The 27,320-nt window shown below is 38.9% G+C and overlaps 2 protein-coding genes across 5 annotated transcripts in view; both read left to right on the plus strand.

The window, feature by feature from the left end:
* rbms1a (RNA binding motif, single stranded interacting protein 1a) overlaps window positions 1-7,132 on the plus strand; it is a 21,597-nt gene extending 14,465 nt beyond the window's left edge. For both annotated transcript variants that reach the window (XM_061740973.1, XM_061740974.1), the window contains exons 10-14: window positions 8-58; window positions 891-992; window positions 4,385-4,453; window positions 4,717-4,792; window positions 5,166-7,132. In XM_061740973.1, the coding sequence (XP_061596957.1) occupies window positions 8-58; window positions 891-992; window positions 4,385-4,453; window positions 4,717-4,785 (291 nt within the window). In that variant the 3' untranslated portion in view covers window positions 4,786-4,792; window positions 5,166-7,132. The remainder of the gene's footprint in view (window positions 1-7; window positions 59-890; window positions 993-4,384; window positions 4,454-4,716; window positions 4,793-5,165) is intronic.
* A 3,969-nt stretch (window positions 7,133-11,101) lies between these two features.
* itgb6 (integrin, beta 6) lies at window positions 11,102-25,480 on the plus strand. 3 transcript variants are annotated; one of them, XM_061740975.1, is made up of 16 exons: window positions 11,102-11,250; window positions 14,384-14,453; window positions 14,800-14,879; window positions 15,123-15,321; window positions 15,417-15,663; window positions 15,761-15,926; window positions 16,039-16,200; window positions 16,722-16,817; window positions 17,231-17,320; window positions 18,492-18,626; window positions 20,081-20,498; window positions 20,761-20,983; window positions 21,451-21,542; window positions 23,540-23,656; window positions 23,743-23,909; window positions 25,300-25,480. In XM_061740975.1, the coding sequence occupies exons 2-16, from the start codon at window positions 14,399-14,401 to the stop codon at window positions 25,396-25,398; spliced, it is 2,346 nt and encodes a 781-aa protein (XP_061596959.1). In that variant the 5' UTR covers window positions 11,102-11,250; window positions 14,384-14,398; the 3' UTR covers window positions 25,399-25,480. The 3 variants fall into 3 exon arrangements, with proteins under 3 accessions (XP_061596959.1, XP_061596961.1, XP_061596960.1); XM_061740977.1 differs by lacking the exon at window positions 11,102-11,250 and adding an exon at window positions 14,219-14,235; XM_061740976.1 differs by lacking the exon at window positions 11,102-11,250 and adding an exon at window positions 14,244-14,261.
* Window positions 25,481-27,320: the final 1,840 nt, after the last annotated feature.

A 27,320-nucleotide genomic window follows, 5' to 3' on the forward strand; every position in this document is an offset into this window, starting at 1 on the left:
TCCGTAGGTGCAGAGTCATTCTTGGGTGGCGCACCAGCCGTACATCATGCAACACCCGGTAAGGGAACAAAAACACTGCACCGCCACAAATTCTGTGCACAGGAAATGGGTGTGTGGCACTGCTACATCTAAAGCTCTGAGCTCACTGCAGCTCGCGCCATTCAGTCTGTTCTGCTGACGCACTCAACCCAACAACAAAAGTTCCTCAAACATACTGTGGGAGGAGAACAGAGCTGAGACAAGTTCTGAGAAACATCCCCTGTGTGTTACATATTATAAATGTGTATGTGTGTGCGTGTGTTGGAGTGTTTATGAAAGAAAAGTGGAACAACTCGAGAGACTGAGCCACTGCCCCTCTCCTCCCTCTCTGCGGATCCAGCAGGAAATGCCTGAAGCAGAGACAGTCTTGTGACTCTTTGACTCTTCCAACAGATGGTTTCCACTGGAACAAGTGTCTCTGCTGATCTACCCCCTCCCCCACGTTTCACTAGGAAATGGTCTATTCCCAAAAGGCATTCATGTTTAAAGGAATGCTTTCCATCTGAACATCGACAAGAGCTGGAAAAGTCATACGTTTTACAGATTTGGGGAACATTGAACATACATTTTTACCTCACAAAATATTAAACAACGAATTTTGACCCCGAAATACTAGCCTTATAATATGTGCTACACGTTTAAAGTTTGTATTTATTTATTTTTCTCTTCAGATAAGCTTCCTAGAAAGTGCTTAGCTGCACACATACATTTTAATCTCTATATGCCTATCTGACTGCCATTATCGTTGCCGCCCAGTATGCTGTTTGTGTTTTTAGGAGAATCAGTTGATTGAGTTTGTAGAACTCTTATCATGTGACATGAGATTAAAGCTTAACTGCCTTGTATTACAGGCTGCAGTCATGTCTCCCTCTGTGGATCCCTCCATGTCACTGCACCCCTCGGCCATGATTACTCAGCAGATGGGCCAGCTGTCCTTGGGAAACACTGGAGCGGTGAGTAGAATTGTGGGATATCCTCCATCACACTTCTCGGATCAGACATGTGTGGAGTAGATTTTCCTAATTAAAGGGGACCTATTATGGCATCTAATCCCTATTTTAAACAGGCCTTGAATGTCTTAAAAACAAGCTTTTGATTGTTTTTGCTAAATAAATGTGAAATTCAGCCTCTAAACCATGTCTTTATCATCCCATTCTCTAACCTCATTATCTATGAGGGGTTCTGAGGGGTCGGGGAGGCTATGATAATGAGGCACTGTGCTGATTGGCTGTCTGAATGACGCGATACACCACTACGGAAAAATGGCGGAAGCTCCGGCCGGCGGAGTTATTTACACCGTATCCTAACTGCATGCGATGCGAGCGAGTGTCAGCGACAAAATCAATTCCATTGCTTTATTTTCTATTGGACTGTCCAAACTGGCCGGAGCGACGCAGCGCTGCGCAGCGTGAAGCACCGCGCTGTTTTGAGCTGAACATTTGTCGGACGCCCTGCTTCTATTTTCTTCCTGCTGCTCGCAGTTGAAAGCCGGTTGAAAGCGCTGTAGGAAACGGTCACGGATGAGGAACGGCTGATCCAGTTAGTTGAAATAAGAAGTTATCTCTGTGATACTTCCTCATTTCACTACAAAAATCTCAATAAAGTGGCAGCTGGCTGGAGGGAGATGGACTGAGAGCGTCCGATGTCACGCAGTGCGACGCGATAGTCGGACGCTCGCATGCAGTTAGGACACGGTGTTTAGTTGTGGGCGTGGTTTGCATTTTGGTTACGTAACGAAAGTGAGCAGAATCTGAACGGCTCGTAGAAGCCACATCACACTGGACGGCTCATCCAGGCGGCTGTACAGACACTGCAGAATTTGGTTGCTTTCCTCCTTCTCTGAGTTGGCAGACTGAAGGGAGACCACTTTATATATGTTAAAGCAAGAAAAAATGTGTTTTTCATAATATGTCCCCTTTAAGGAGGAAGATCTTGTTCATTTGCACGATGATTTAAAGTATTATATTACAGTACACCGTTATGAATTCTTCTGAATGGTTTATTATGAAATATTTGTTGACAGTTTCTTATTTGCAGTGTAACATTATACACAAGGGTTTAAAGCGCATCTGATGAAAAAATTCACCTGTGTATCAGTTTTTGAATCAACACCATTACAGTCAGAGCGGCCAGCACCCCAGGAACACTAGATCTGGACTGCAGAAAGCTCTGGGATGAGAATCTCTGAGCTGTTAAACACTTTTAAGCTTTAAGTGGTCACATTATGCCCATTTTAATTAATAATTTTCACCTTTGGTATCTTGAGATTGGCTTTGTACCCAGCATAACTCCAACAACCTGTAATTATTTCTGAACAAAAAAAACTGAGACTCATCAGGAGACACAGTTCCTGGAAATGAGCAGCTTTGGATTAAGTGTTTTGTGATTGGTTGAATTTTTGGAGGCTTGCTAATAGACAAAGTTAATACCTTGTAAATGCACACAATGCCTGTTGCTGGTCAGACATACGTGTCATCAACATATCAAACATATCAAACAAAACCTAATAATGCTGTTACCAAACTGCTCTTCCTTACATAATGACAACAACCGAGGTGTCTTGGAGTGATAATCAATAAGCATTTTTAGATTAATCCCTGCAAATATCCCTGGATGATGAATTTAACGTGCGCTGGTCAGTGTAAGTGCAAGGCGTGTTATTGCCTCTCCATAAGGTATTATCGTATGTTACTACATAACAAAACGGCTTGTAGTCTGTTCGGTTGGCCTTGCTGGCTTCACCAACACCAGAAGAGTTGGCTGATGCAGGAGATGGAGCAGGTGGTGGATCCAATGCGGAATAACAATGGCATTTGCATAGCGATTCCCCCCTAATTGTCTTGCAGAATTATGACCAGCAGTCTCCCTCTGACACTCCTGCTTTTGTGTTTGTTGAACGCAAATAACTTCTTTCTCTGAGGCTCAACAGTTTTTTAATGACCCGAGTTTTGTTTCTTGCAAAGCCGCGGTCTGTTTTAGTTGCTGATTTATGACGTCCATGGCGCTGAGGATGAGGAGCTCGCGAACATCCTCATCTTGTCATCAACAAATGCCATCCATGACACGTCACACAGTGTCAGTAGATGTAAAAATGACAGGGGACATGCTAAATTTGTTTGTTAAATGCACGGTATCTGTCAATGTAAAAGGACCTACAGGACTGTCTCAGAAAATTAGAATATTGTGATAAAGGTCTTTATTTTCTGTAATGCAATTAAAAAAAACAAAAATGTCATACATTCTGGATTCATTACAAATCAACTGAAATATTGCAAGCATTTTAATTTTTTAATATTGCTGATTATGGCTTACAGTTTAAGATTAAGATTCCCAGAATATTCTAATTTTTTGAGATAGGATATTTGAGTTTTCTTAAGCTGTAAACCATGATCAGCAATATTAAAATAATAAAAGGCTTGCAATATTTCAGTTGATTTGTAATGAATCCAGAATGTATGACATTTTTGTTTTTGTTATTGCATTACAGAAAATCATAATATTCTAATTTTCTGAGACAGTCCTGTATAGTAACTGATGGCTTTTTGCATGAAATATGATATATTTTGTTTTATCCAAAAATAAAGAAAAATCATAAAAGATAAATTTTACAGTATAAAAATGGGAGACCCACAACTATGGTCAATGAATCCAGAGTATTTGCTCTAAAATGCATGCACGCGTTAGTTTCCAGCACAAGACAGTATAGCCTACTTACCACAGGTCCGACGGTGTCCTGGGCCCTGCTCATGAAAAGACTTCTGTGAAGTATTGAAAAAAAAAAACTGCATTTTTACCATTATTGATGCAGACCAATTGGATTCACTGTGCCATGATGAGCCAACTTACCATCACAACCAAAACCACATTTTTTAGAGCTATCTTTGAACCAAAACCAATATGCTTAGTATCAAGTGCTAGACAGTCCACAAAGATGGAAAACACGTGTATTTCTTGCTGTGAAGTCACAAATGACCACCACGGGTCAAGCTCTTGTGAACTCACAGCATTTGGAGAATATGCCCATATAAAGAAGTTCCACACTCTTTGATGTCATAGAGGGCCTTTGTTTGAAAAAAAATGCTTCCAGAGGAAAGGGTCTCAGACCCAAACATTGTATTTGGTGAAGATGAATACTACAGCATACATTGCCCTTTCACCCTCAGGGTATGTTTAAGATAATAATCCATCATAATATCACAGTCACTAAGTCAGAAAGCACAGAAATGTCATAATACGGCCACTTTAAAGAGTTGAGTTGAGAAGTGTACATTTCTGTCAGGTCTGTCTGTATGTAATCTGCCATTCAATATTTCTAATTATTTTGTTTTGTTCTCTTATCGTACAGTATATTGCTGCAAGCCCAGGTGTTCAGGGAGCCTACATACCACAGTATCCTCCCATGCAGGCAGCACCTGTAAGTTCATCCTATATTCATTTTATACAATACATTCAGTACTCTCACATTCCCACTGATATCCATTTACCTGATGCATGCAAAAGCAGTAATTACAACAGAAAATTATAACAGCCCATGCCAGTTCCAACGTCCTTCGCTCATAAGGCCTGGAGTTGTTTTTGATGTTTTTTTCCTTCTATAACCATCAATTATCTTGGTGTGCACGCAGTGAGAACGGTTATTATCAGATCTAAATGAAAGATTCTGTTTTTGCTTTGCAGGAAACTGGCACACCGCAGCAAGTGGATTCTTCCAACAATTCGTCTCCTTACAGTCAACTCAGCAAGTAACACCCAGGTGCACTATAGTTTCTAAAGGGCAAGCTCTTTGACATAAATGATGGCATATTGTTCATTTCAGCAACCTTTACTGCCACAGAGAGGGCAAAGCAGTTGTTGTGGACAACTGATTTGCTAATGAAACTGCTGCTAAAAGGCTGTGATTAATAACTGTCTTAAATATGTCTCAATTAATCAGCTTTTGATAGTATCTGTAATTTATGTTTGAAGAAGATCACGTTAAAACAGCTGTCTAGTCTCAAACATATCAAAAAACAGTCATATCACATTATTTAGGAGGACCGGTAATCTAATCATTGGTTATCAAGTTACAATTACAGAGATGCTCTAAATCTCATTAGTGTTTCTGCTTTCTGTGTCTGTGCTTTTAGGCCTCATTACTGCTCTGTTAGCCAGAAGGCACGTGGGAGTTTGCTGATGACGTCGCAGTGATAACAGCCACCGCCTGCTCTGATTGGACCAGATACATGAACTTTTTTTTGCACAGCCCCAACATTTGTAGTGGAAATTGAAGACAGTGTAAATGGACTCAAGCGGTTGGTTTTTGCCAGGGAAAAAAAAAAAAGGAAACTAGATTTATTTTGATAAAAAAAAGAAAACAACAACATGCTCTTCTTTTTCTCTTTTTCATTGATTCTCAAACACTTGCCAGAGGACCCTCCCCCACACACCACCACCATCACCACTCCATCATTTTCTCCCTCCTCATCTAAGTATGATGTGACATGAAATTGCATGAGATTGAGATATTTACCCTTTCCCTTGAAGTGTCCATGAGTTAATGTTTCTTTTATTTGTGGCAAGCAAAAAAAACAAAACAAAAAAAAAAACTTTGCAGACCTTGTTTGCACTGACGTTTGAAGTTTTAGAATAACTTCATTTTTGGTTTTCAAAGTTGCCACAGAACAGGTCACTAAATCCGTTCATGTACGGCTGCATTCGACAGCTGACAGATGACCATTTCATCAGGAAATTAGGTAATTTATAATTGGAAACGGTGCCTTCCCTACGTGACATCAAGCATTCTCCAACATGTTTTCATCAAACTCAATCAGGTGTCATAATTCTTTCCCAATTGATCAAATCTGCGTGTGAAATCACGGAGATTTCCATTGAGTGTTTCGCTATCTAGTAGTCTAGTAGCAATAAAGACAATGAGAGTTTTACGGCAATACTGAGGAAAAAATAAATAAAAGAAAGGTGACAAACTCAGAGCAAGGTAATTCCTTATTTTCCTATTTCCTTTTTTAAAAAAAAATTAACAACAAGACGAGACATGAAACAAGAACTGTACTTTTATGGAACTACAAGTTTTACACCCAGTTGGCATCTTTTAGGAGGGTTTGCTTTTCTCTTGTGGTCAGTTTGACCAGTTATCTACCTCATGGATTTGCTGGAGTCCTCTGGTGTTGTGGGGTTTGCAGGTAAAGCCCCTTCTCACCAGACTGGACAAAGCAGACCACAAGCCACGCTCCGGAGCTGGCTGAACAGGACTTCTGCCGTTTGTCTCCCACATTCAGCTTTTTCTTCTCCAGAGGTTCAAAAAGAAAAAGAAAGAAAGAAAAAACACATTTTCTTTTACCTTTTTTATTTCTCTTTATTTGTTTTTGTTTCTGTTCTGGTGTTTCTTTTTCTTGCCATGATTAGTGCTGATGCTCCATAAAAAAAAGAGTAAAAGACAGTTTTTCTGGAAAGCAGTAGTTTCCTTTCTGCTTTAAACAATCAAATTCAGGCTACATGCTTTGTTCTGCATTTGACAGATACTACAACACAGCAACATTTTGATCACATAGCAGTTCAACTTTGTATAAGCAAGACAATGTGGATAAGTGGAAGAAGTAACTCAAATTTGACCCAAAATATGCAACCGTCATTTTTGAACCAATTCAAAACAGCAATATTTCGATTGAATTTGATGGATGCTGTTATCAGATGACAAAAATGTGTTACTTAAAAATGAGATGTGTAAATTATACACATTGAGGGACAAAAGTGAAAAGCAAGGGAGTTTTTAATTGTTTACTTTGCTCTTTCCTTTCTTTTTTGATTTCTGATGAAAGACCACTACACTACTATGAAACAAGGAAAATGGTCAATGACCAATGGAGAATACAGCCAAGCTTTTACTGAGTGTATCTGTCCCATTCTTAACATCTGTTGCTGGAAAAAAAAGAAGGAAAAAAAAAGAAAAATTTAAAAATGAAAGACCAAAAAAATGTTTTCCCTCATTATTTCCTCCTGTCACCTTCTGGTTGTCAAATAATCCCCTCCTTGCTCTCTCCTTTGAAAACATTGGAATAAAATACAATGCTGAATAAAATGCTCTTCTCTTTCTCAACTACGACTCCCATCGTTTTTATTCTCTTCAATATTTTCTTGCTTTTGTACAAATGTATGTCATCTGGAGTTTAAAGGCTAAAACCGGTGTTATTACTTTTTTTGGTTTTGTAACTCGACCTCAAAAAATCAACAATGCATTAATCCTTCTTTCGATAGTTTTAATTTCTTGCCTTTTGCAGACTCCCCATAAACACATAAAAATAACTTGCTGGGATACTGTATGACATGCAAATCAAAATAAAACACAACAATTCTCAAATCATCGTATGCCTATATTTAATTGGAAATAGGAAGTTGTGCTTTTTTCCAGCATTTTTATATTGAATGCTAACAATAAATTGTAAGTTTGAAGCAGGAGCAACAAAGGACTCGACAGGTTGCAATGTGTTGGAGGGGGGGGGGGGGGGTTACACAATGACGAACCATTTTCATTGTATAGCACATTTTGAGATGAACAAATCCAAGTTACAACCACTGTGCAGTGGGAACGTTTATAAAAGAGAGATTTAAAAAAGCGACCTGAACATAAGTGAAGTTGAACACCATTATTTGGCCTGATTAATCAAAATCTGACTTTCAGACCCCCGTGTCCTTCAAAGTGATGAAGAAAGCAACCGTCCAGCTTGTTATCCAAACCCAGCACAACAGCCACTACCTATTTTGAGGATAACTTGTTCATTTGAAAAATGCAACATTGATACCAATTAATAAACTGTCTTACATGTGTGCAGATTTTTTTTTTTGCCAAAAAAAAGCCTTTTTCAGGGGGTGACTATAACATTTTGATTTTATATTACATTTTACCCAGCATCTAAACTTTAATTGAAATGTGGCAGTGAAAAACAATTATTTTCCCAAAGCAGTATCTTACTAAGACAGGGGTAAAAACTGAATTTCAGTTGGACTACATTTTAGTGTGGAAAAATACACTTTTGGTGCTCTTGTAAACCTTTACGTCAACTGGACTTCCTCAAATCAAACTCTATATTTGCAAATGTTTTTCTGCCACACACTGGCATCATCACCTTGGATAATTTGTGTGTCTCTTTTTTTATAGAGCAGATACCCAACAAGTGGATTACAAATTGTAAACTAAAATTTGAGGATGCATTAATTAGCGGGCAGCAGAGGGCGCTGTGCAGCCCTCTATATTTTATACCACAATTAATATTCACTCAAGTACTATGTATCTTTTGGCATGATTGCGCCTGATCTTATGTATGCAGTTTATGGTGGATCAGTTGAGCAACATGTGCTGAATGTGTGCTCATGCCCCATTCATTTCCTGCACTATTTCAGGCACACAGCCTTTGTAGTTTCACTCTTCTACCGGATCTCCTTCTTAAGCTCAGACTTAGCACAGCTGATCCCAGAGACACCAAGGCACCATGCCCTCATCCCTTACCACTGAGAGGGATCAAAACCTCCGGGGTGCAAGATTAGCTATCACACCCTCTTGCACACACTGCTCATCTGGCCACAGCTCTAGGAATATACATACATGTGCCATGTAGCTCAAGCACACACTCATGTCAATCAAATTCCTGTTGAGAGGGCATCAAACCTTTGAAGATAAGACACAAGTAAAGTAGTCTCCCTTTCCTGTCCTCCTCTCTTTGTCTCTCTTTTAATTCTCCACAGCTGAGGAGACACATGGCGCAGATCCCCCGAGAAAGACCAAGGTCAGAGGCGAGGCACAGACCTCACCAGGGGAGGGAACGGTATCCGATATCATTCATTTAGTGTGATTTAACATTTGGGATGCCTCCAAGAGATGCAGGCCGCTACAGTTATAGTTTGTTTAATTTCTACACTTTCATTGAATGTTTAAAAACAAAATTGACACATGGAATTAATTTACAGCACACCATTGAGACGTTTTCTATATCGTTGTAGAAATAAATGTAAAAAATGGTTTCTTAAATCTCAGCAAATGATCCTTAAAGATCAATTTTATAGTCTCATCAGACCAATTAAAGCATACTCTGCAAAAACACCTCCTCTTAATTAGCCTAATGTTCCACAAATATAGTCTAAATGGTTATTACAAGTTAAAAATATCTTTGGCTAGAATTCTTAAAACAAGCAACAATAGTCCTAAGCAGTCTTCTGTTCTTTTAGAAACAATGATTTTAGAGCCTTCAAGACCTCATGTTTTCCATTCACATCCATGTATTTTTCAACAAGGCCATTCAAACCCACATGCTGCGTATATTACATATTACAGAGGCATAAGTGTGGGAGAAAAGGGTGCAGGTACTGGACTGGTGTGCCTGCAGTCCCAACCTGTTCACAAGAGAGAACAGGTGGATTATTTTTATTTTATTTTATTTTTTTAATGCAGAAAAGAAACATGGAACTTTTGCACACCTTAAAATATGTTTTCTGGAAGAAAGCAACATAATAATTATATTAAACACTTCAACACTTGATATCTTTAATGCTCATCAGGGTTGCGAGACAGAGCCTTACAAAATAGTAAATTCTTTACTGTCCCAGCATTTTTTGGTATGTTTGTGTTGCCCTGGTATGCTAAAATTCAAGCCTGATATGCAAAACCTGGTGTACTGTATATTAAAGAATGAAATGAAGATGATGTGGGGAAAAGACACAAAATATCATGGGTTCCTGGTTTAATCAAAGACATAGAATTGAAGGTAAATGAAATAACAACAAGATTTTTGTTTCTTGATAGCTTCATTTTTCAGTAGTGTCTCAAGTTTTCATGATTTGGGAGAGTAATTTGTTTAAACATTTGTTAAGTACTGGAACCAGTGTTGAACCAGTATGATTCTGGTTATATACATTTAAAACATAAAAATGCCCAAAATGCAAAACTGTGCATACGGTTCTTTATATCAAAGCTTTTATTTTATTTTATCTTATTATTTGAGGGGGTATGGGAGTGATGGAACAGAAAAATGACATAAACGTATGACATTTGAATGGAAAAGTGTTAATTTATAAAATTGAGTTTCTTAGTTATCTAACTAAAGTCAAGCAACATTTTCTTGGGTACCACATAATAAAGGTCAAAGTACTGTTATTAGAAAAAGCAATTAATAAAGCATTGGTTGAAACTTCCCACACAGAGTTTCTGTAATTTTGAGAGTAAATGCAGTTTCTCATAATCATTCACCCGATATGAAACAAACGCGTTAAGTACAGACATCCGTGGCTGCAGGCAGCTCCTAACATGATTATCTGTTTTCTGCGCTCTTATCTTTTTAATGTACCTTTTGTACTCATAGAACTTTGAGTGAAATGAACAGTGTAAAATGTGATAAACTTAAGTCCCAGCATGTTAACGTGCAGCTGAACTCTGCAATACTAAATTCTTGTTTATTTCTGAAAAAAGCTGTATTTTATAAGTTAGAATGGGCTCTAGATTTGACATGGGGATGACCTAATCTTTTATTCTGTTAAAGTTTAGACCTATGCTTTTTTATTTGGCTACACTCACATGTGCTTGTATGGTGTACACCTGCATTTTTGTCATACCGCTCTATGAAGGAGGCTTTAATAAAGAGCTGGCACTCCTTCTCTTGGCTCTTCCTCTTCATTGCAGGAAGTAACTGAACTTGAACAAACATGAACACGCTCATGTAAAACCTCAGACTCATCACAAAGAGTCTGGATGGAGACAGGGGTGTTGTGGGGCACCCTCTAGGGTGCAATGACAGAACATCAGTCGTATTTTAATAAAAAAGAAGCTGCTGTGGAGGTCTCACAGCCTGCAGTTGCTACTGTCACTCATTATCACTACGACCTCCCTTGGCACACACACACTTATGGGCGAGCTGGAGCTTGTACAAACTCCCACACATGACCCCTGCATGCATGCACACCCACTCACCCACTTTAACATGCACACACACACACACGCACACAGAAAAGCGCGTATGAGTCAGGGAGCATGGGCAGCGGGGTCATCCTAGCGCCATGCTTCATAAAGGGCGCAGTTACAATAGGTTTACTGTTACTCTGAAGGAAGCAGGGACACAATAGCACTCAATATGTTGGTCTGATGCTTCTCCTTTTATTTCCATTTTTCAGTTGATGACAAGGAAGAAAGACTGAGACTGGACAGTATGTTATCAGAGGACGGCCCTGAAGGTGAGTAGCCCCTGTGAGGGGTAATATACACCTCTATTTCTCGGCACAGTAAAACTGTATCACCCCAAGATACCGGACAGAAAATCTTAAGGATTGTATTGGTTTTTTTTTGTTGTTATTGTTTTTTTTCCTTTGTTGTTGTTACGATTTTTTTGATTAGTCTGAATTTTTAGAGTCAGTTATTATATATAATAGATATAGTATTATTTGATTTATTTTGCAAACACTGCAGAATTCCCAGACTTTATTTTGCAGAAAGCCAAAAGATCAGACTGAAATGTAACAGTGCAAGGTGCAAGTATGTCACCTGATACCATCTTAGGCACATAATACAGTTGTTTGAATGAAAAATAATGCATGATTACATGTTGATGTTTTTGTGAGATAGTCAGAAAATGGCTTGGAGAGGAAAAGGGAAGAAGAGGATTGAATCAAGCAAGTAAAGAGGGAAATTAGGCCAAAGAATGCACAAATTAAATGAAATGACAGTTTCACAGATGCACACTGAGGCCTACTTAGGGAGACGACTCAAAACACAAGGAGCTGAGCATGCAGAAGAGTGAGGGAGGAAAAGAGAGGGGCTGGTGTAAGAGGAGTGGAGGTGGAGTTTGGTTCGGCCTGACAGATGGGGCTCACCCAGATTCAGAGGGGCGTGGTGCTAAATTGTGAGATTCCACTTCGTCGGGGCAAGCAGTCATACTCGCGCTGCAGCTGTCTATGGTTCAGCACCTACACAGCTCCACACCCTCTGACCCCTTGCATTAACACACACACACACACACACACACACACACACACACACACACACACACACACACACACACACACACACACACACACACACACACACACACACACACACACACACACACACACACACACACACACACACACTCATGCATACACACACTCAGCCATATTTCATATCTTGTTGAAAGACCTGCAAGGTTGTTTTTCTCATGAGTTAATCAACAGACGACAAGTTCTTGTGAGACTGTAACAATGACTCACGCTCAAGTTAAATATTAGCATATCTTCCGTTATGGTGTATGGGTAATAGAGTTTCGAGGGTATATTTGCTCAAGGTTCGTTTTGTCTGCACTCTAGTGTTCTCCAACATGTACAATGAACAACCAGTTAGAGTGTAGCTTACTGAAAACCTTGTACATCAAAATGCAAATGTAATGAGGGTAAAAACATTGTCTTACAGCAGTAATGTGGGTGTAACAAACTCCTAAAAGTATTTTAGGACTAGTCTTGGTTGTTGTTTTGTTCACCTTGTATGTGTTCTTAATAAACCTTTTCAATTATTGTTTGGCTCTGGCACGTGGGGTAACTCACTCTTATACTAACCCAATACATTTCATACTTTCAAACTCCTAAATCAAAATACAGAACATCACACACTTGATAAAAATCAGATGCTTTGTCACTGCTTAGACACCCCACCCCTGTGTAGGCATTTTCCTCGGAAAAAAGATGTGAATAATCTGTGGCACAGTACAAACAAAAAGAATCCCTCATATATGTTGTGAAGTACAGAACTATCCATCATCTTTCCAGCCTATTTTAAGCTTCAAACAGATATATAGGAATCTTGAAGTAAATAGAGTATATTACTAATGAATGTCATTACGAACATCTATATAAGCCAGTGCCCTTTAAAACATTTAAAACTGTGCTTGGTTCTTGGAAGAGTCAGTTTCTTCTAAAGTGTTCTGTATGCAGGGACCACCTGAGACATAGATATGCTGAAAATGCGGCCCCATATGGTCCTATCAGCTGGTTCCACATTGACCCCATGTGCATTGCCCACTGGGGTTTGCTTATGGGGTTGACCCAAATGGGGTCCAATAAAGAGACCTATTTTGGGCTGCATCCATACTCTTATTCCTCTTGAGAGTCACAGGATCTGCAGGGCTCCATCCCAGCTCTCTTCAAATGGCAGTCCTGACATGAAACAAAATGTAAAACTAATAGAAAGGTTTAAAATGGTGAGGATGTTCTTGACATGTCAACAAGTTTACTAGAGAAGCCAGAGTGTCTGGATAAATCCCATTCACCTTGCTGGGGTTTGAATCAAGAACATTCTTGTTGTGAGGCAACAGCGCTAACCCCCAAACCACGGGAAGTGCAGTGCTTGCCCCATTTTTGGACCCACACTCACCCATCACACATGTACCTAAGCATAACCGCGGAGCGTAGTTCACACGGGGCCAACGTGGGCAATCCCATGCATGTTTTTTATGGCTGGAAAAAAAAGGAACAGTAATTGACAAACCAATTATTCAATGTCACTCTGATTGATTGATTGATTGAAATCTTTATTTTCGAGCATATTAAATAAAAAAGAAAAACAATTACAAAAAACATCAGAATAGAATACAAATAAACAGTCATTAAACAAATCAAAGGGAAATAAACCGTAATTCCCGTCATATATATATACACATCTATCATAAACAATATAATCATTATTATATATACCATTTTATATACGTACATTTGAATCCCCACACAATCACTACCTCATGTCTCCTCTTCCCTGTATTTGGCAAAAATATTTTCTTTGTATTTGCTTTTGAACCTGTATTATCTGTATTATCTGCGTACATATTAAAGAAGACTGGAAAATTAAATAAGAATGGTTAATTACATTTTGAAAAAAGAAAAAGACCTTAAGTGCCTGAGACGTTTCCACAGTCCAGTGTGTAAGTAAAAACTACATAGACAAAATGAGTAATGAGAAGAAAAAAAAGTTTCCACCGCTGCTTTCACACCGCACCTTATAGCAAATTTCAGTTTAAAATGACCCTGATATGTACAATTATACTCATTATACTTCACGACCATGACCAAAGGTCACTAGAAAAGAAATGTGTGAAAGCACAGCCTGGGGGGTAAATAATGATCCACCAGTTTGCATAAACGAGTGTGATGCGTTCACGCCTCGCCGTCTCACCTGGAAGTTGAAAGGCAGCGCAGGTAAACGCGCCTCCTCCTCCGTCCAGGTGCTGCTGCCGCTTCGCTGCTCTACTTTCGGTTGAGGAGGCATGACGCTGGATATGTTTTACTCCTGTAAACAGCGCACTTGATAACCTGGAACATTATTCTTCTGTTTCTGCTCTTCCAGTAAGCTCACGGACTAATGGGGCTTATTCTGCTGAGCCTGGTTCTCCGGTACTGGATCAACACCGTGGATGGTAAGCGGGGAGATTTGTTCCTTTCAAAAAACATTAAAGGCCATCAGGTTTGTAACGTCCAAGTAGAAGAGTTAATAATCAAGAACGAGTCATCCATGACTTGTTCTTGAGTGCTGATTAAACTGTTAATGAAAATTATTATTATGAAAACTTGTTTTGTTAAAGCTTCTAAGTGTGGTTCCCTACTTGTCTCACCTATTGAAATATGCTTACATGATTAATAGTTTTTTTGTTTTTTTTTTAATGTCCAAAACGGACACTTAACACTTTAAAAGCCCAGAAAGGCTTTAAATTGTGGTTTGATCGTGTTAAAAAGTTCAGTGCCTTGTGTTCATGTGTGCTGCAGGATCATGTTCAACAGGCAGCGCTGTGACTTGTGATGACTGTCTGCAGCTGAGCCCTCACTGTGCATGGTGCACACAGGAGGTAAACACCAATGGTTGCATCTGTGGCACGGGACTGTATTCATATATATGTTGTTTTGCATTTGCATTTGTTTTTTTTTGTTTTTTTTTTTATCACAGATTAGACATGCCATTGCATGTCTGGTTGTCTTTAAGATGATGGTGATACATTGCTAGTTTATGGCATGCTGTAAAACAATCTAAGTTGTTTCAACCTGTAAACAATACAATGCATGACTTTTTACCCCCCTCTCCTTTGTCTCAGAATTTCACTGACTGGTTTTCAGTCTCAGAAAGATGCGACACACTGGATGGCCTGCTAGAAAAAGGATGCGCCAGGTACCATGTTGAGTTCCCAACCTCCAGCAGCCAAGTCTTCCAGGATCAGCCCCTCGGGAAAAACACGAACAGCTCAAACAGCACTCAGGTCTCGCCACAAAAAATGGCACTCAAGCTGCGACCTGGTAAGCACTCCACTATAATCTGAATTAATGAGCCACCTCCAAAACCATTCCTGATTTTCAGACAGAAATAAAAGGTGGACTTTCTTTTCACACAGGCAGTGAGGTCACCTTCCAGGTTAAGATTCAACGCACAGAGGATTATCCTGTGGATATCTACTACCTGATGGACTTATCAGCATCCATGGTCGATGATCTGCAGATGATCAAAGACTTGGGCTCTTCTTTGTCTAAAGAGATGGCCATGCTTACCAGTAAATTTCGAATGGGCTTTGGGTCCTTCGTGGAGAAGCCTGTCCTTCCCTTCATTAAGGTGACAGAGAAAGAACTGAAAAACCCTTGCAGGTACACACCAACGATGAAGAATGCTCAACAACGTCTTCTGCTCTGACGTTCAGCAATTTTCACCTTTTTTCCACCCTTTTTTTCTGCTGTGTTACAGTAATATAGGGTTGACTTGCCAGCCAACATTTGGCTACAAACATGTCTTGCCTTTGACAAGCGAAACCAACCGGTTCAATGAGATAATTGCTAAGCAATCTGTGACTGCAAATCAAGATGAGTTGGAGTGTGGCTTTGATGCTGTGATGCAAGCAGCTGTTTGTGGGGTAATATTGTACATAAACATGCCTAAAATGTATTCATTCAGATGCAAGTGTATGATTCTGATTCAAAAAAGTTACTTATTGATTAGTCAGCTCAATTTTTTCTCTCTTGTAGGACAAAATTGGCTGGAGAAACGATTCGATGCGTCTGCTGGTATTTGTCAGTGATGCCGACTCACACTTCGGTATGGACAGTAAAATGGCCGGCATTGTGATTCCCAATGACGGGCAGTGTCACCTGGATGTCAAGAATGAGTATTCAATGTCCAATATGCAGGTAAACCCTCCCCCGGTATAGAGTGGCTCTTTAAGACACCAAATCAGCTCAGTCAGTTTTTTTATTGAAACTCTTCAACTGTCAATTTCATGAAACAAGATTGGCAGTCGGGGAAGACCCCAAACTTGTCCAACGTACAAATCATGGTACTGAAACAGAACGAGATATGTATCTTCTTTAAATTCATATAATCTTGCATGGCTCAAATTTGGCTTAAATGCACAAATGACACACCTGAATCTGAGTCAAATCTGTTCCCTGTTAGTGGGCCAGAACTGGATCATCTTATCATTGATCTCAACAAAGAGGAGTGCACCGACTCTTAGCTCTGATTGACTCAATCCAGCCGACTGAGCAGTGATTTTCTAAGACTGTTTCAGTTTCTGTATCTAATATATCTGTGAATTCTTTCTTTTTTTCAGATCTAAAACCCATGTTACAGTACTTTGAGATAAATGTTCCATCTCACACAGCACATGCAGTATTTACAAGTCATCCTGTTTTTTTTTAATCTTTTACAGGAGTATCCAACTCTTGGTCAGCTGATTGACAAAGTGGTGGAAAACAACATTCTGCTTATATTTGCTGTAACAGAGAATCAAATAGACATCTATAAGGTAACAATTAAAACAGTTATACAGTTCTTTCAAGTGAAATTAGATGCAGTTTTGATGCAATCTCTTGGTTTCTTTAGTGAAATAACAATTATTATTGTTATTTGGTTGGCTTTGTATTGTTTTAGTACCTTGAGATTAAGTTTATTCTGATTTGGCGCAATATAGATTAAACTGAATTGAACTGAGTGGAAATGGGTCCAAAGCTAGACAAAAAACACCCATTTGTTGGAATGTAAAACTTTCTAACCTTCACATAGTTATCTATTGAGCTACAATCTCACCCAGCCTGTTAGAACTAGCCCTGTTTTCTTCTTTTTCCCTTCTCCATCCTTTGCTGTTGGGACTGGGAGCGAGGCTGCCCATATTTGCAACAACAACTTTGTCTTTTTTTTAATGTTTTGGTTTTCTCCTAGAACTATGCAGACCTCATACCTGGCGCCACAGTTGGAGTCCTGGCGACAGATTCGCGGAACATCCTGGAACTGATTGTAACAGCATATAAAGCAAGTTAACCGTCTGGGCTGTGTGGTTGGGTTTTCTCTTACTGTAGTGAGCCGGAAAAACACCTGCCATTGGAGAAAAGTGTTAAAGCTATAGCTAGGTTTTTTTCCAATCAAGTTATTTGTGAAATTGCTTTAAATTAAAGGTCCATGCCCATGTTGGTAGCGAGCATGCATGAGTTAACTTTCAATGCATCATCATTCTTACATGACAGGCAACTGCCTTTTCCATTCCTCCTCCTTTCCTTGTTGTTTTCCTCCCGTCTTTCATTCTTCCTTCTATTACATTTTTTGCCTCTGCCACCCGGTGCTTTGCATTAGCATGTTTGACGGCAAGTTCCTGCTTGTCCCATTTGTTTGATCTCCTCGCCCTTCTGATTCTGACTCGCTCTTTCTTCCCCACTCTCTCCTCTGCTCTCCTCCGTGTAAATCCCCCCGGCAACAGTGACTAGTGGCATTGCACAGTCCTTTAATTACTTTGTCAGTTACATCGTTACACCCTTGTTAACCGCACCATGAGAGGGGTCCTTTTAAAAAAAATATTATCTTATTGTAGACGCGGTTGTTAAAGATAGCACAATGCAAAGAGAGGTAAATATGATGGCAAACAGATAGCTAGTTAGTATTTGTGCCTGGTGTTTTTAATACATTTTTCTTGCTTATTGAGTAGATATTTGAACCAGGTTTGCTGAATAAAAGCGCAGTCTTTTAAACCTGTTCTATTGATTTAATCTTTGTTAACCTGGATGTTTCCATCCCAGTTTTCTCTTCCATAGCAACACTGCAGACTCATGCAGACCTGTAGGAATTTAACTCCTCTGTAAGCGCCCAGACAATCCGTCACAGAGTTCATTTGTCATTCAACCATAGCTCTTTCTCTGGCAGGAGTTAGCTGTCGTCCTTTCCTCAGGTGTTTTGTATCACCAGGCACACCTGGGGAGATGACTCACCATAAAGACAGAATTAGAGAGGAAATTATAAACGGTTAGCACATCACAGGTCAAAGCAGGGTGAAAATATAAATCCTACTCACCGCTCTAAAAAAACCCACTTCAAGAATCAATAGAATTATTTCCAAGTTTGTACGTCTGGATAGTGTGGAGAAAAGAACTTTCTATTTTAGTATGTATTTCATAGGGGCAGCTGTTTATATAACATGTGAACTGTTTTGCAGGAACTGCGTTCAGAGATTGAACTTGAGGTGCTTGGAGACACAGAGGAGCTGCAGATGTCCTTCACAACCATTTGTCCAAACGGGACTGTCTTTCCTGATCTGAAACATTGCTCCAACATCAAACCAGGAGAGACGGTCAGTTGCCTCTGTTTATATCCCTTTTTTGTTTTATGTTTAAGAGGCCAGGTTAGTCTAGTTCAAATTATTGTAACAGTGAATCATATGTTGACAACAAAGCAGAATGGCACCAAATTTTATACACCAACAAAAAAAACCTTAATTGTAAGTGTGGGACTTAAATGTGAACATATGAAAGAAATCCCGTCTGGAGGAAAACAGAAATAACTAGTTGAAATGGAAGGGAACCTACAGAATGAGACCCCTTGCTTCCAGCTTTTACAGTTTTATGCGCTTGTTGCTCTGTGGGATCGAAGCTTGAATGCTTAAAGTTGCCACCGCTTGATGAAGTAAAATGTTCATGGCAAAGATCCTGACTTATGCAATGACGACATTTTACGCTAAGCTTGATAAACTTGAAAAACTGGGGGATATCCAATTCAAAATAAATACATAAAAGAATATACCATATGTGATCACCTTCTGATCTAAATCAGCACCTATGCAACAAAGCTGTGGTTTGATTGCAGCTCAGATAACAGCGTGTTACCACTGTTATCTGAGCTTGTTAAAATCAAATTATGTTGAATAATAGCAAGTTACATCATGTAAAATAATAATTTACATTTTCCTGCCTGAGAAGCATAGGTCTTGATAAATAGATGAAGCCAGTTTCTCTCTGAGCCTTAGCATGTGTAATTAATTCATTTTGAGATTTAAAAGGACCAGACATGAGGACAGAAGGCTCTATGAACCCTTAATTGTATCTACATTAATCACTGAACTGAATAGAACATTGATAACTATTGATAATCATTTACTTTCCATTGTTGGTTTCTGTAAAACTGTTTTCTTGTGGCAACATCTTATCTGAAAATATTTGCTATATTTTTATGCTTCTGACAAAAACCACACCTGATATGGTGTTTATAAGACTTCTGTTTCATTTTCATGAATTGCAGTCCTCTTATTGGCTTCATTAAAATGGACGAGTGATCCAGTTTTGTGCTATTCTAATAAGTTGATATTCCAAGAAGGACATAAAAAATCATAATTAGAACTGAGTAAAGTAAATTTGTTTTAAATCAGTCATAATGAAGATCTTATTACAGCAGTCTACAAAAACAGTGACAATTTAATCAGTAATAAATTAACAAAAAACACACTGAGCCTGAATTTTTCATTAAAGCTAAGACACATTAAACTTCAATTTGCTGAAGATGTTAGGGAATGGTAGATTATTTTGGTCTCAAAAGAGTAAGTAGAGCATTTGTCAAAAACTTATCAGAGGTGCATTCATACAACTTAAATGTTCATGGCCTACATTCTTCTAAATATCAATCACTGCGACAGACTCAGATTTATTCACTTTTTCCGACATGGAGCTTTACAACAAAAAGAATACAAAGGGAAAACTGACTGGATATTCAGTTTTGGGCTTAGTTTCATGGAAACTTTCCTTTGTTCTGCAGGTAGTGTTCAATGTGTCCGTGGAGCTTTCGGGGTGCCTGTCAGGAGTTCGGCATTTCTCCCTCAAACCGGTGGGCCTACAGGGCAGCCTGGAGGTGGAACTGGAGTCTTTTTGCTCGTGCAACTGCCAGCAGCCTCCTTCAACAAACAGCAGCCAGTGCATCGAGAGCCAAGGAGCTTTCCAGTGTGGTGTGTGCGTGTGTCAGCCGGGCTTCCTTGGAGCGCAGTGCGAATGCAGTGAGGAGAGTGCTGTGTTGAGTAACTGCCGCGCAACCAATGACTCTGAAATATGCAACGGCCAGGGACACTGTTATTGCGGGCAATGTGTGTGTCACGTGTCCAGCTTTGGCCGCATCTATGGGCCCCACTGCGAATGTGACAATTACTCCTGTGTTCGCTTTCGTGGGGAGCTCTGCGGAGGTGAGTAATCACTCATGAATGTTGTGGCTTCACTCTTATTCATATTCATATTTACACTCCTTAAGGTATTCAGCTGGAGAAAAAAGTCCTTTAAATTTCACTTCTGGTCAACATAATTCAACACTGGAGTGTTTAATGTGCAACCAAAGCATCTAAACTTATGCTTTATACTAGAAACATATGTACTGATAACTATGCATGACAGGGTTAGTCATGTGATGTTGATATGGGAATCTTTCTTGAGTAATTTTTTTGTTTGTAGGTCATGGAGTGTGCGACTGTGGGGAATGTCACTGTGAAAGTGGTTGGACAGGGGAGTACTGCAACTGCAGCAGCAGCTCTGAGGCGTGCATGTCGGAGGATGGCGAGCTCTGTAGCGACCGGGGGAAATGCGTGTGCGGCAAGTGTGTCTGCTCTGTTCCTGGAGCATCTGGGGACAAGTGTGAGAAATGCCCAACATGTGGAAATGCTTGTAGCGCTGCAGGGTAAGTAACAGATTAATGCCTTCGCTTTCTACAAAAAAAACTGTAAATGTGGAGGATTTTGTCAGCTTTTCTGCTGTGGTTGATATTTCCTTACCTTAAAGATGTTTTCTTCTTGTGCCACATGATCTGTCTGTTCTTCTAAGTTCAGGGATATCCGTTTCTGGTCCCCTTGTTCACATGTGTCTACACCTTCCATGTAACATCAAAAGACACAAATGTCCCCAACATAGCACTAAAAGATTTCCTTTCTCCACTGTAAAGCAGCTGTCAGGGCTGGTGCTATTTGATACCAATGTCTCAGGGGGAGACTGGTGATAGAGACTGAGTGAAGCCTTGGGAAAACGCTGATAAGTGACCAGCGCTGTGATTCCTTTGTATACCCTGTGTTAGTGATCGGAGCCTCATTAAACCGTTGCTGCTAAGGGTAACTATATCATCACACTATTTGTTTTTCTGTGTGTTTTAAGGGCCTGCGTGGAGTGTCATCTACAAGAACAAGATTCTCCGTTGTGCGATTTACAGTGCGGCATTGCTCAAATTTACATCAACAAAACAGAAGGTAAAGGACTCTAGTCTACAAACACTAACCGTTTCACAATCAAACCATACTGACATAGTGTTAAAGTCCCATATCGTACAACATTTGTTTATTTCATTCATCCACACACTCCCACACAGATGCTCATATCTCCCAAAACAAGAGCAAAGAAAAAAAACTGCTTGAACCTTTTAGATTCTTGCCAAAGTAATGGCCAGCAGTAGGGTTTTAAAAACTTTGACTTTCATGTCCCTGTTCAAAGTAGCTGCAGGTCGAGTTTCTCATCAGAATCAGAATTCTGGTTCTACAAACTCTTTGCAAGCAGTCCTCATAACAGTGTAATTACTGAATTATTTCATATTCATTTGTTCAACTTTCTTTTAAAGAAATAATATTTGAGCGTCTATATTTATTTTTTAAGATCCTAAAGTTTTACTGCAAATGGGTTTTAGTCATAAACTGTACATTTTTTGTAATTTATATTTATTTGTCAGATTATTACAATAACATTCACCATTTAAATGTCACATTTTTTAAAAGACATAATAATAATAATAATAATAATAATAATAATAATAATAATAATACCCATTGACCCTGTACAAGATTAAGTGAGTATAAAAATGGAAAGATAGATAGAAATAATAATAAACACTCTTCTCCTTCCCGTCAAAATAACATATTAGGTCTCAGAATGTTTTATATTAATTATGATACATCCAGCATTAAAGGGTTAATCTGTATTGGTATAAAGTATTTATTATACAATTGTACATTGAAATTAAAGAGACCTATTTTTTTTACTTTTGTATCATTATGAATACATTGGGTATTTTCTAGTCAAATAAAACAATTTTTCACTTTTTTTTTAATTAATTATTTTTTTTTCATTCACCTGGCATTTAAGGGTCAGAAAAAAGTTTGAACTTTGCACCAAAATCAGTAGAGATAAACATTTTTTAGATACAAATTTGACCTCACCTTAAAATGCAAAATGCAAGAAACTATCCTATTAAGCAGTTTGTTTATTACAAATTTCAGACCAGTCCAGTAAAAAATTATGAGAGAATGACAAAAATTAACTTAGACGCCTGGACTTTAAACCCTGATGAATAGAGCTGTCAGGTAGGAGAGTTGGCATGGGAAGGCCCTGCTGTTTGTAGTTCCTGTTGATACAGTAACAAAAATCATAAAGGCACCTTTGTTTTGTAACTTGAATATCAGACTTCGTTTAAAGGAAGCCAACAAGGAAACATTTACAAAATAGCTGCTGCTTATAACTGTCATGATGACACAATAACACAACTATGAGAGTAAACCGCACATTTTCTCCTTGACTAATCCCCAGTGTATCTCTAGCAGGCGTCAAGTCTATGCAAGTTCACTCTCTCTAGTCACTGGTCTGAACTCGAATCAATAAAAGGAAGTCATTTAAAAACCACACTATTTGGTGAATTGCCTGGAGAAAACTATACTCAGTTTGATGTTTTTAATTAACGAAATCATAATTTCAAAACTATAAATACTTCACGTCCCTAGAAAGAGTTCCCTCCAGCTCTGTGTTTGTTATGTCGGTGTCAACAAGTTAGGTTTCAGTGTGGGGTCAGTGATTTGGAGGAATGCCGACCTCCATCGACTCCATTGGTGTCTCTCTGAAGCCTGTTCTCCCCCTTCTTTAACCCAACACTTTCAGGTAGCTTGGAACAATGAGGAACAGATTATTTACCTTGTTGTACAGGCAGAGCTATTGTCGTGCATGTGAATAGCCAAAGGACCCAGTCCTCTTTCACAGAAGAGCTGATATTAAAACCGCTGTAGTCGTGCAAGCTGAGAAGTATATCTGATCAACACTGAGGATCAGGCTTCGTGTGGTCCACGCACATGAGCACACATCAGTAGTCCTTGATGTCACAATGACACCACCACAGAAGAGAGTATATGCTTTTATGTCGTCAGTGCAATTACAAAAGGAAAGACGATACATGTCCTTAATGTGTTCAACTCGCACTGTTTTTCAGATCATGACAAAAGTCCCTCTATGTCATGCACGCTCAAGATGGAAAATGGGTGCTGGGCATCTTTTAATGTGATAGATGATGGGACGGGGACCACTGCCTACAACCTCCAGATGTATGGTAAGCTATGCAGCAGCACAAGAAACAGGTAAAAACCAAATATTTTACACAGGTCTAATCTTATTTGATCATCTGTCATATCTCAGAATGCCCAGAGCCCCCCAACATCCCCATGATTATTCTGGGGGTCTCTCTTTCTATCGTGTGCATTGGTCTGATCCTGCTGGCTGTGTGGAAGGTGCTGGTATCAGTCCATGACCGGAAAGAAGTGGCCAAGTTTGAAGCTGAGAAAGCAAAGGCAAAATGGGAGACGGTAGGATTTTTTTTATAATTAAAGGATGAGGCTGTTAATACTATGTAGCTTCTTATCGTCAAAAATTAGACCATTAGACCAGCAAATCTAACAAGTAATGAATCCTGTTCAGTGGCATACACAAAGAGATGTTGAAAAACGATCTGGCTTTGGTATTGGTTATAGATTGATACGATGCAGTAGATATTTGAAGAGTCTGTAAAAACTGTTGCCACTGGAAAATCATAAGAAAGTATACTGATCAAAGTGATCAGTGATGGACTGATCTTATCATCTCTACATAGTTTGCAGCCATCCAGGTGGCACTTTTCTGAAAAACCTCTGTTACTACCTCCCAAGGCGGCACTGAGGCCTAATGGCCACAGAACTAATGTCGCAGAGTTCTGCTTACGTGTATATATAAGGTATCACAGTATCGGAAACTAACTGGCTGTGTGAATGGTGCCAAAGAGTCATGATCAGGGATTTTCAAAGTAGACACTACAGACTTCCCCAAGTCCAAATTGTGCCCCCAACCCAACCCTAAAATCACCAACTGATTTGTCATTTTCAGGGGAAAACAGGGTGATATCATGTCAGAATGTCTAACATCTTTCACCAATTTTTCCAGGCAGCCAACATATCACATAACCAATTATTCTTTCCTCGGCTGTTAATTAATTGAGTTAGTGATACTTGCGTGAAGGTGTTACTTTAAAATCATATTCCACAGTTGGCCAATGCATGCAGTTAGTCTTCACAAGGTTATAACCTTGCATATTCCTCGTCATAATTGTTGTGCTGCCGATAATAAGGTTTTAGGGCATTGCAATGAGGCAGTTATGGACATGGATGGAAAAGTTGAGTAAAGTCAAGTAAAAGTAAAGTAAGTAAGTTGAGTAAAGTAAAGTAAAAGTAAAGTTGCTGCCATACTCTCCACACAGACCTCTGGCCTTAATAAATGCACTACACGCTTTTGCTGGTTGGTTCTGTGGCGCAGATGCAGATTTAAAAAAAAATATGTGTGATGCTTAATGAAAACTTTGAATATCTTACATCAAATCTTAGTGAAATGTGTTGATGAAAAAGCAAATGATATGTAAAAACTGTCAAGTTCATCTAATGTCTTTTTACATTAGCTCTTTTTTTCTTTTCTTTTTTACTGAAAAATATTTTTTTTACTCTTTTCCTTGTAACAATCACAGTTTATACCAAAAGGATTGACAAACAAGAGGAAACTGGGGACATCAGAGAGAATGAACAGAGCGACAGTCCCACTTTTTTTTAATGGTTTCATTGAGATTGCTGTAAAAAAAAAAAGAAAAGAAATCCAAGACTTCTTTGCCTGAGTTCTTTGTTTAAGATATTTAAATGATCTCCTGATGACATTGTTTTTTCTCTTTCTCTTTAGGGAACCAACCCTCTGTTCAAAAGTTCAACGTCTACATTTAAAAATGTAACTTATAAGAACACACACAGGGAAAGGATCATTACCATGAATCACTACTGACGATAAATGATATTTGAGCGTGTGTGCGTGTGTGCGTGTGTGTGTGTGTGTGTGTGTGTGTGTGTGTGTGTGTGTGTGTGTGTGTGTGTGTGTGTGTGTGTGTGTGTGTGGTGTGTGTGTGTGTGTGTGTGTGTGTGTGAGAGAGTGTGAGAGTGTGGTACAGAGAGAAATGACTGTACTAAAACTGTTTTTGTACGAAACGCTGCATTAATTGAGAGGTGTTATGACACAGTAGGTGACACTGTGATGAGAAGAGTGGGACAATGGATTTACTGCTGTAAAAGTGCACTGCCATGTTGTACTGTAAACACTAACTATCTGCTGCATGATTCAACACACACGTCTGTGTACGTTAACATGTGGTCTGGGAAAGACGAGTCGGCATTATGGGTAGTCGATCACTGAAAAAAACTTTGATTTACTCAAATGTATGTAAATATATAGGTTTATATTGTGTTTGTTGTATATTGTAAAGTAAGGCTGAGCCTTCAGTGTTAATATCTTTTGTTGTGTTGAGTTTTTATTTTTAGTAAAATATGGCACATAAATAAAGTGAAACGACCTATTGTGAAGGGTTATTTATTTGATATTCAGATTTAAATGCCAGTGCATATCACATCATAGTTCTGTAATGCTTTCCTATTTATTAAATAAATTATGCTTACAGTCAGTTAAAATATGAGTAACAATATATTTTTAATTGTTTTTTTTTCCCTTTTAGCAATGAAAACATTAATTTTCCCAAACTTATGAGCAGAGCCAGTGGATCTTGTGTAGAACCAAAAGAAAAATGTATCTTGCTCTCATATGCTCATATTTCTTGCTCTATGGATTTAGTACCGACAATCTAGTTTTACTGTGCTACATCGCTACCTACTGTACAGCTGCATTCACCTGAGTAACATTGGGTGACTTTAAATGACCACATACTGAAAAAATGAGGGATTACTGTGATTTCATGTTTGAGACTTGAGAATTTACATTTATGTTTTGCCGTCCGTGTAAACAGAAACATCAATCACATCCATCCATCCATCCATCCATCCATCCATCCATCCATCCATCCATCCATCCATCCATCCATCCATCCATCCATCCATCCATCCATCCATCCATCCATCCATCCATCCCATCCTTTTTGTCTTTCACCAAAAGTGTTGCTCTAAGATTTCGGTTAAAAGAAAAAGGTTGATTTTATCAATTTGGTTGGTTGATTGGTTGGTCTACTCCTCATTCTTCCTATTAATATCCCAAATCCTGAAACATAGAGTATGTTTTCATTTTGAAAGGTTAAATTATTGGATACAAGATGTGAACAACATAGCTCATGTCTAGTGCATGCACGATTCAAGTTTCATGTGTCCTCCCACAAAAAATAATAATAACAATAATATTCACTAAATATTTCTGCAATGTTTTCTTTTACTTAAAAACCTCCTCGTAATATTCTTTCTTGGTTCCCAGAAGGTCTCTTGACAGTTCCTGCAAGTGTTCTCTGAAGATTTCCTCAGCGAATGCTCCTGAATGTTCAAGGAAATGTAACTTTTAGTGAACAACCCTCAAACTTGACAATAAAAGAGCATTTCTTACTGTTTCATTGGCTGTAGCTGGAACAGAGATTCACCTGATGGCTACAAATAGTCGACTGTCTGAATATCAGTCATTTGTCAGCAATCGTGAAAATGTGAAAATGAACAGCTCTGTAGTACCTTTTGTTTCCTCACAATACTTTAAAAATAAGTGGCAAAGGAGAACGTCAGGATTTGGAAGAAGAGGCCAGTTGGGATGCTGGTTTTGAAGGGAGCTCGGGGTAAGTAGTGGGTTAACCAGCATATGACCAAGCCTGCATAAACAAACAATCACATTGTACGAGATGGGACATTTGGACGTACAGTGAAAGATATTTCCAGGATGCTTTTCTG

The sequence above is a fragment of the Cololabis saira genome, chromosome 2 (genome assembly GCF_033807715.1).
Source record: "Cololabis saira isolate AMF1-May2022 chromosome 2, fColSai1.1, whole genome shotgun sequence".
NCBI lineage: Eukaryota > Metazoa > Chordata > Actinopteri > Beloniformes > Belonidae > Cololabis > Cololabis saira.

Coding starts and splice junctions, on each gene's coding strand:
- itgb6 (XM_061740975.1), top strand. CDS start 14,399: ATGGGGCTTATTCTGCTGAGCCTGGTTCTCCGGTACTGGATCAACACC. Junction 17,321..18,491: donor TGATTGTAACAGCATATAAA/GCAAGTTAACCG, acceptor ACTGTTTTGCAG/GAACTGCGTTCAGAGATTGA. Junction 21,543..23,539: donor TTACATCAACAAAACAGAAG/GTAAAGGACTCT, acceptor ACTGTTTTTCAG/ATCATGACAAAAGTCCCTCT.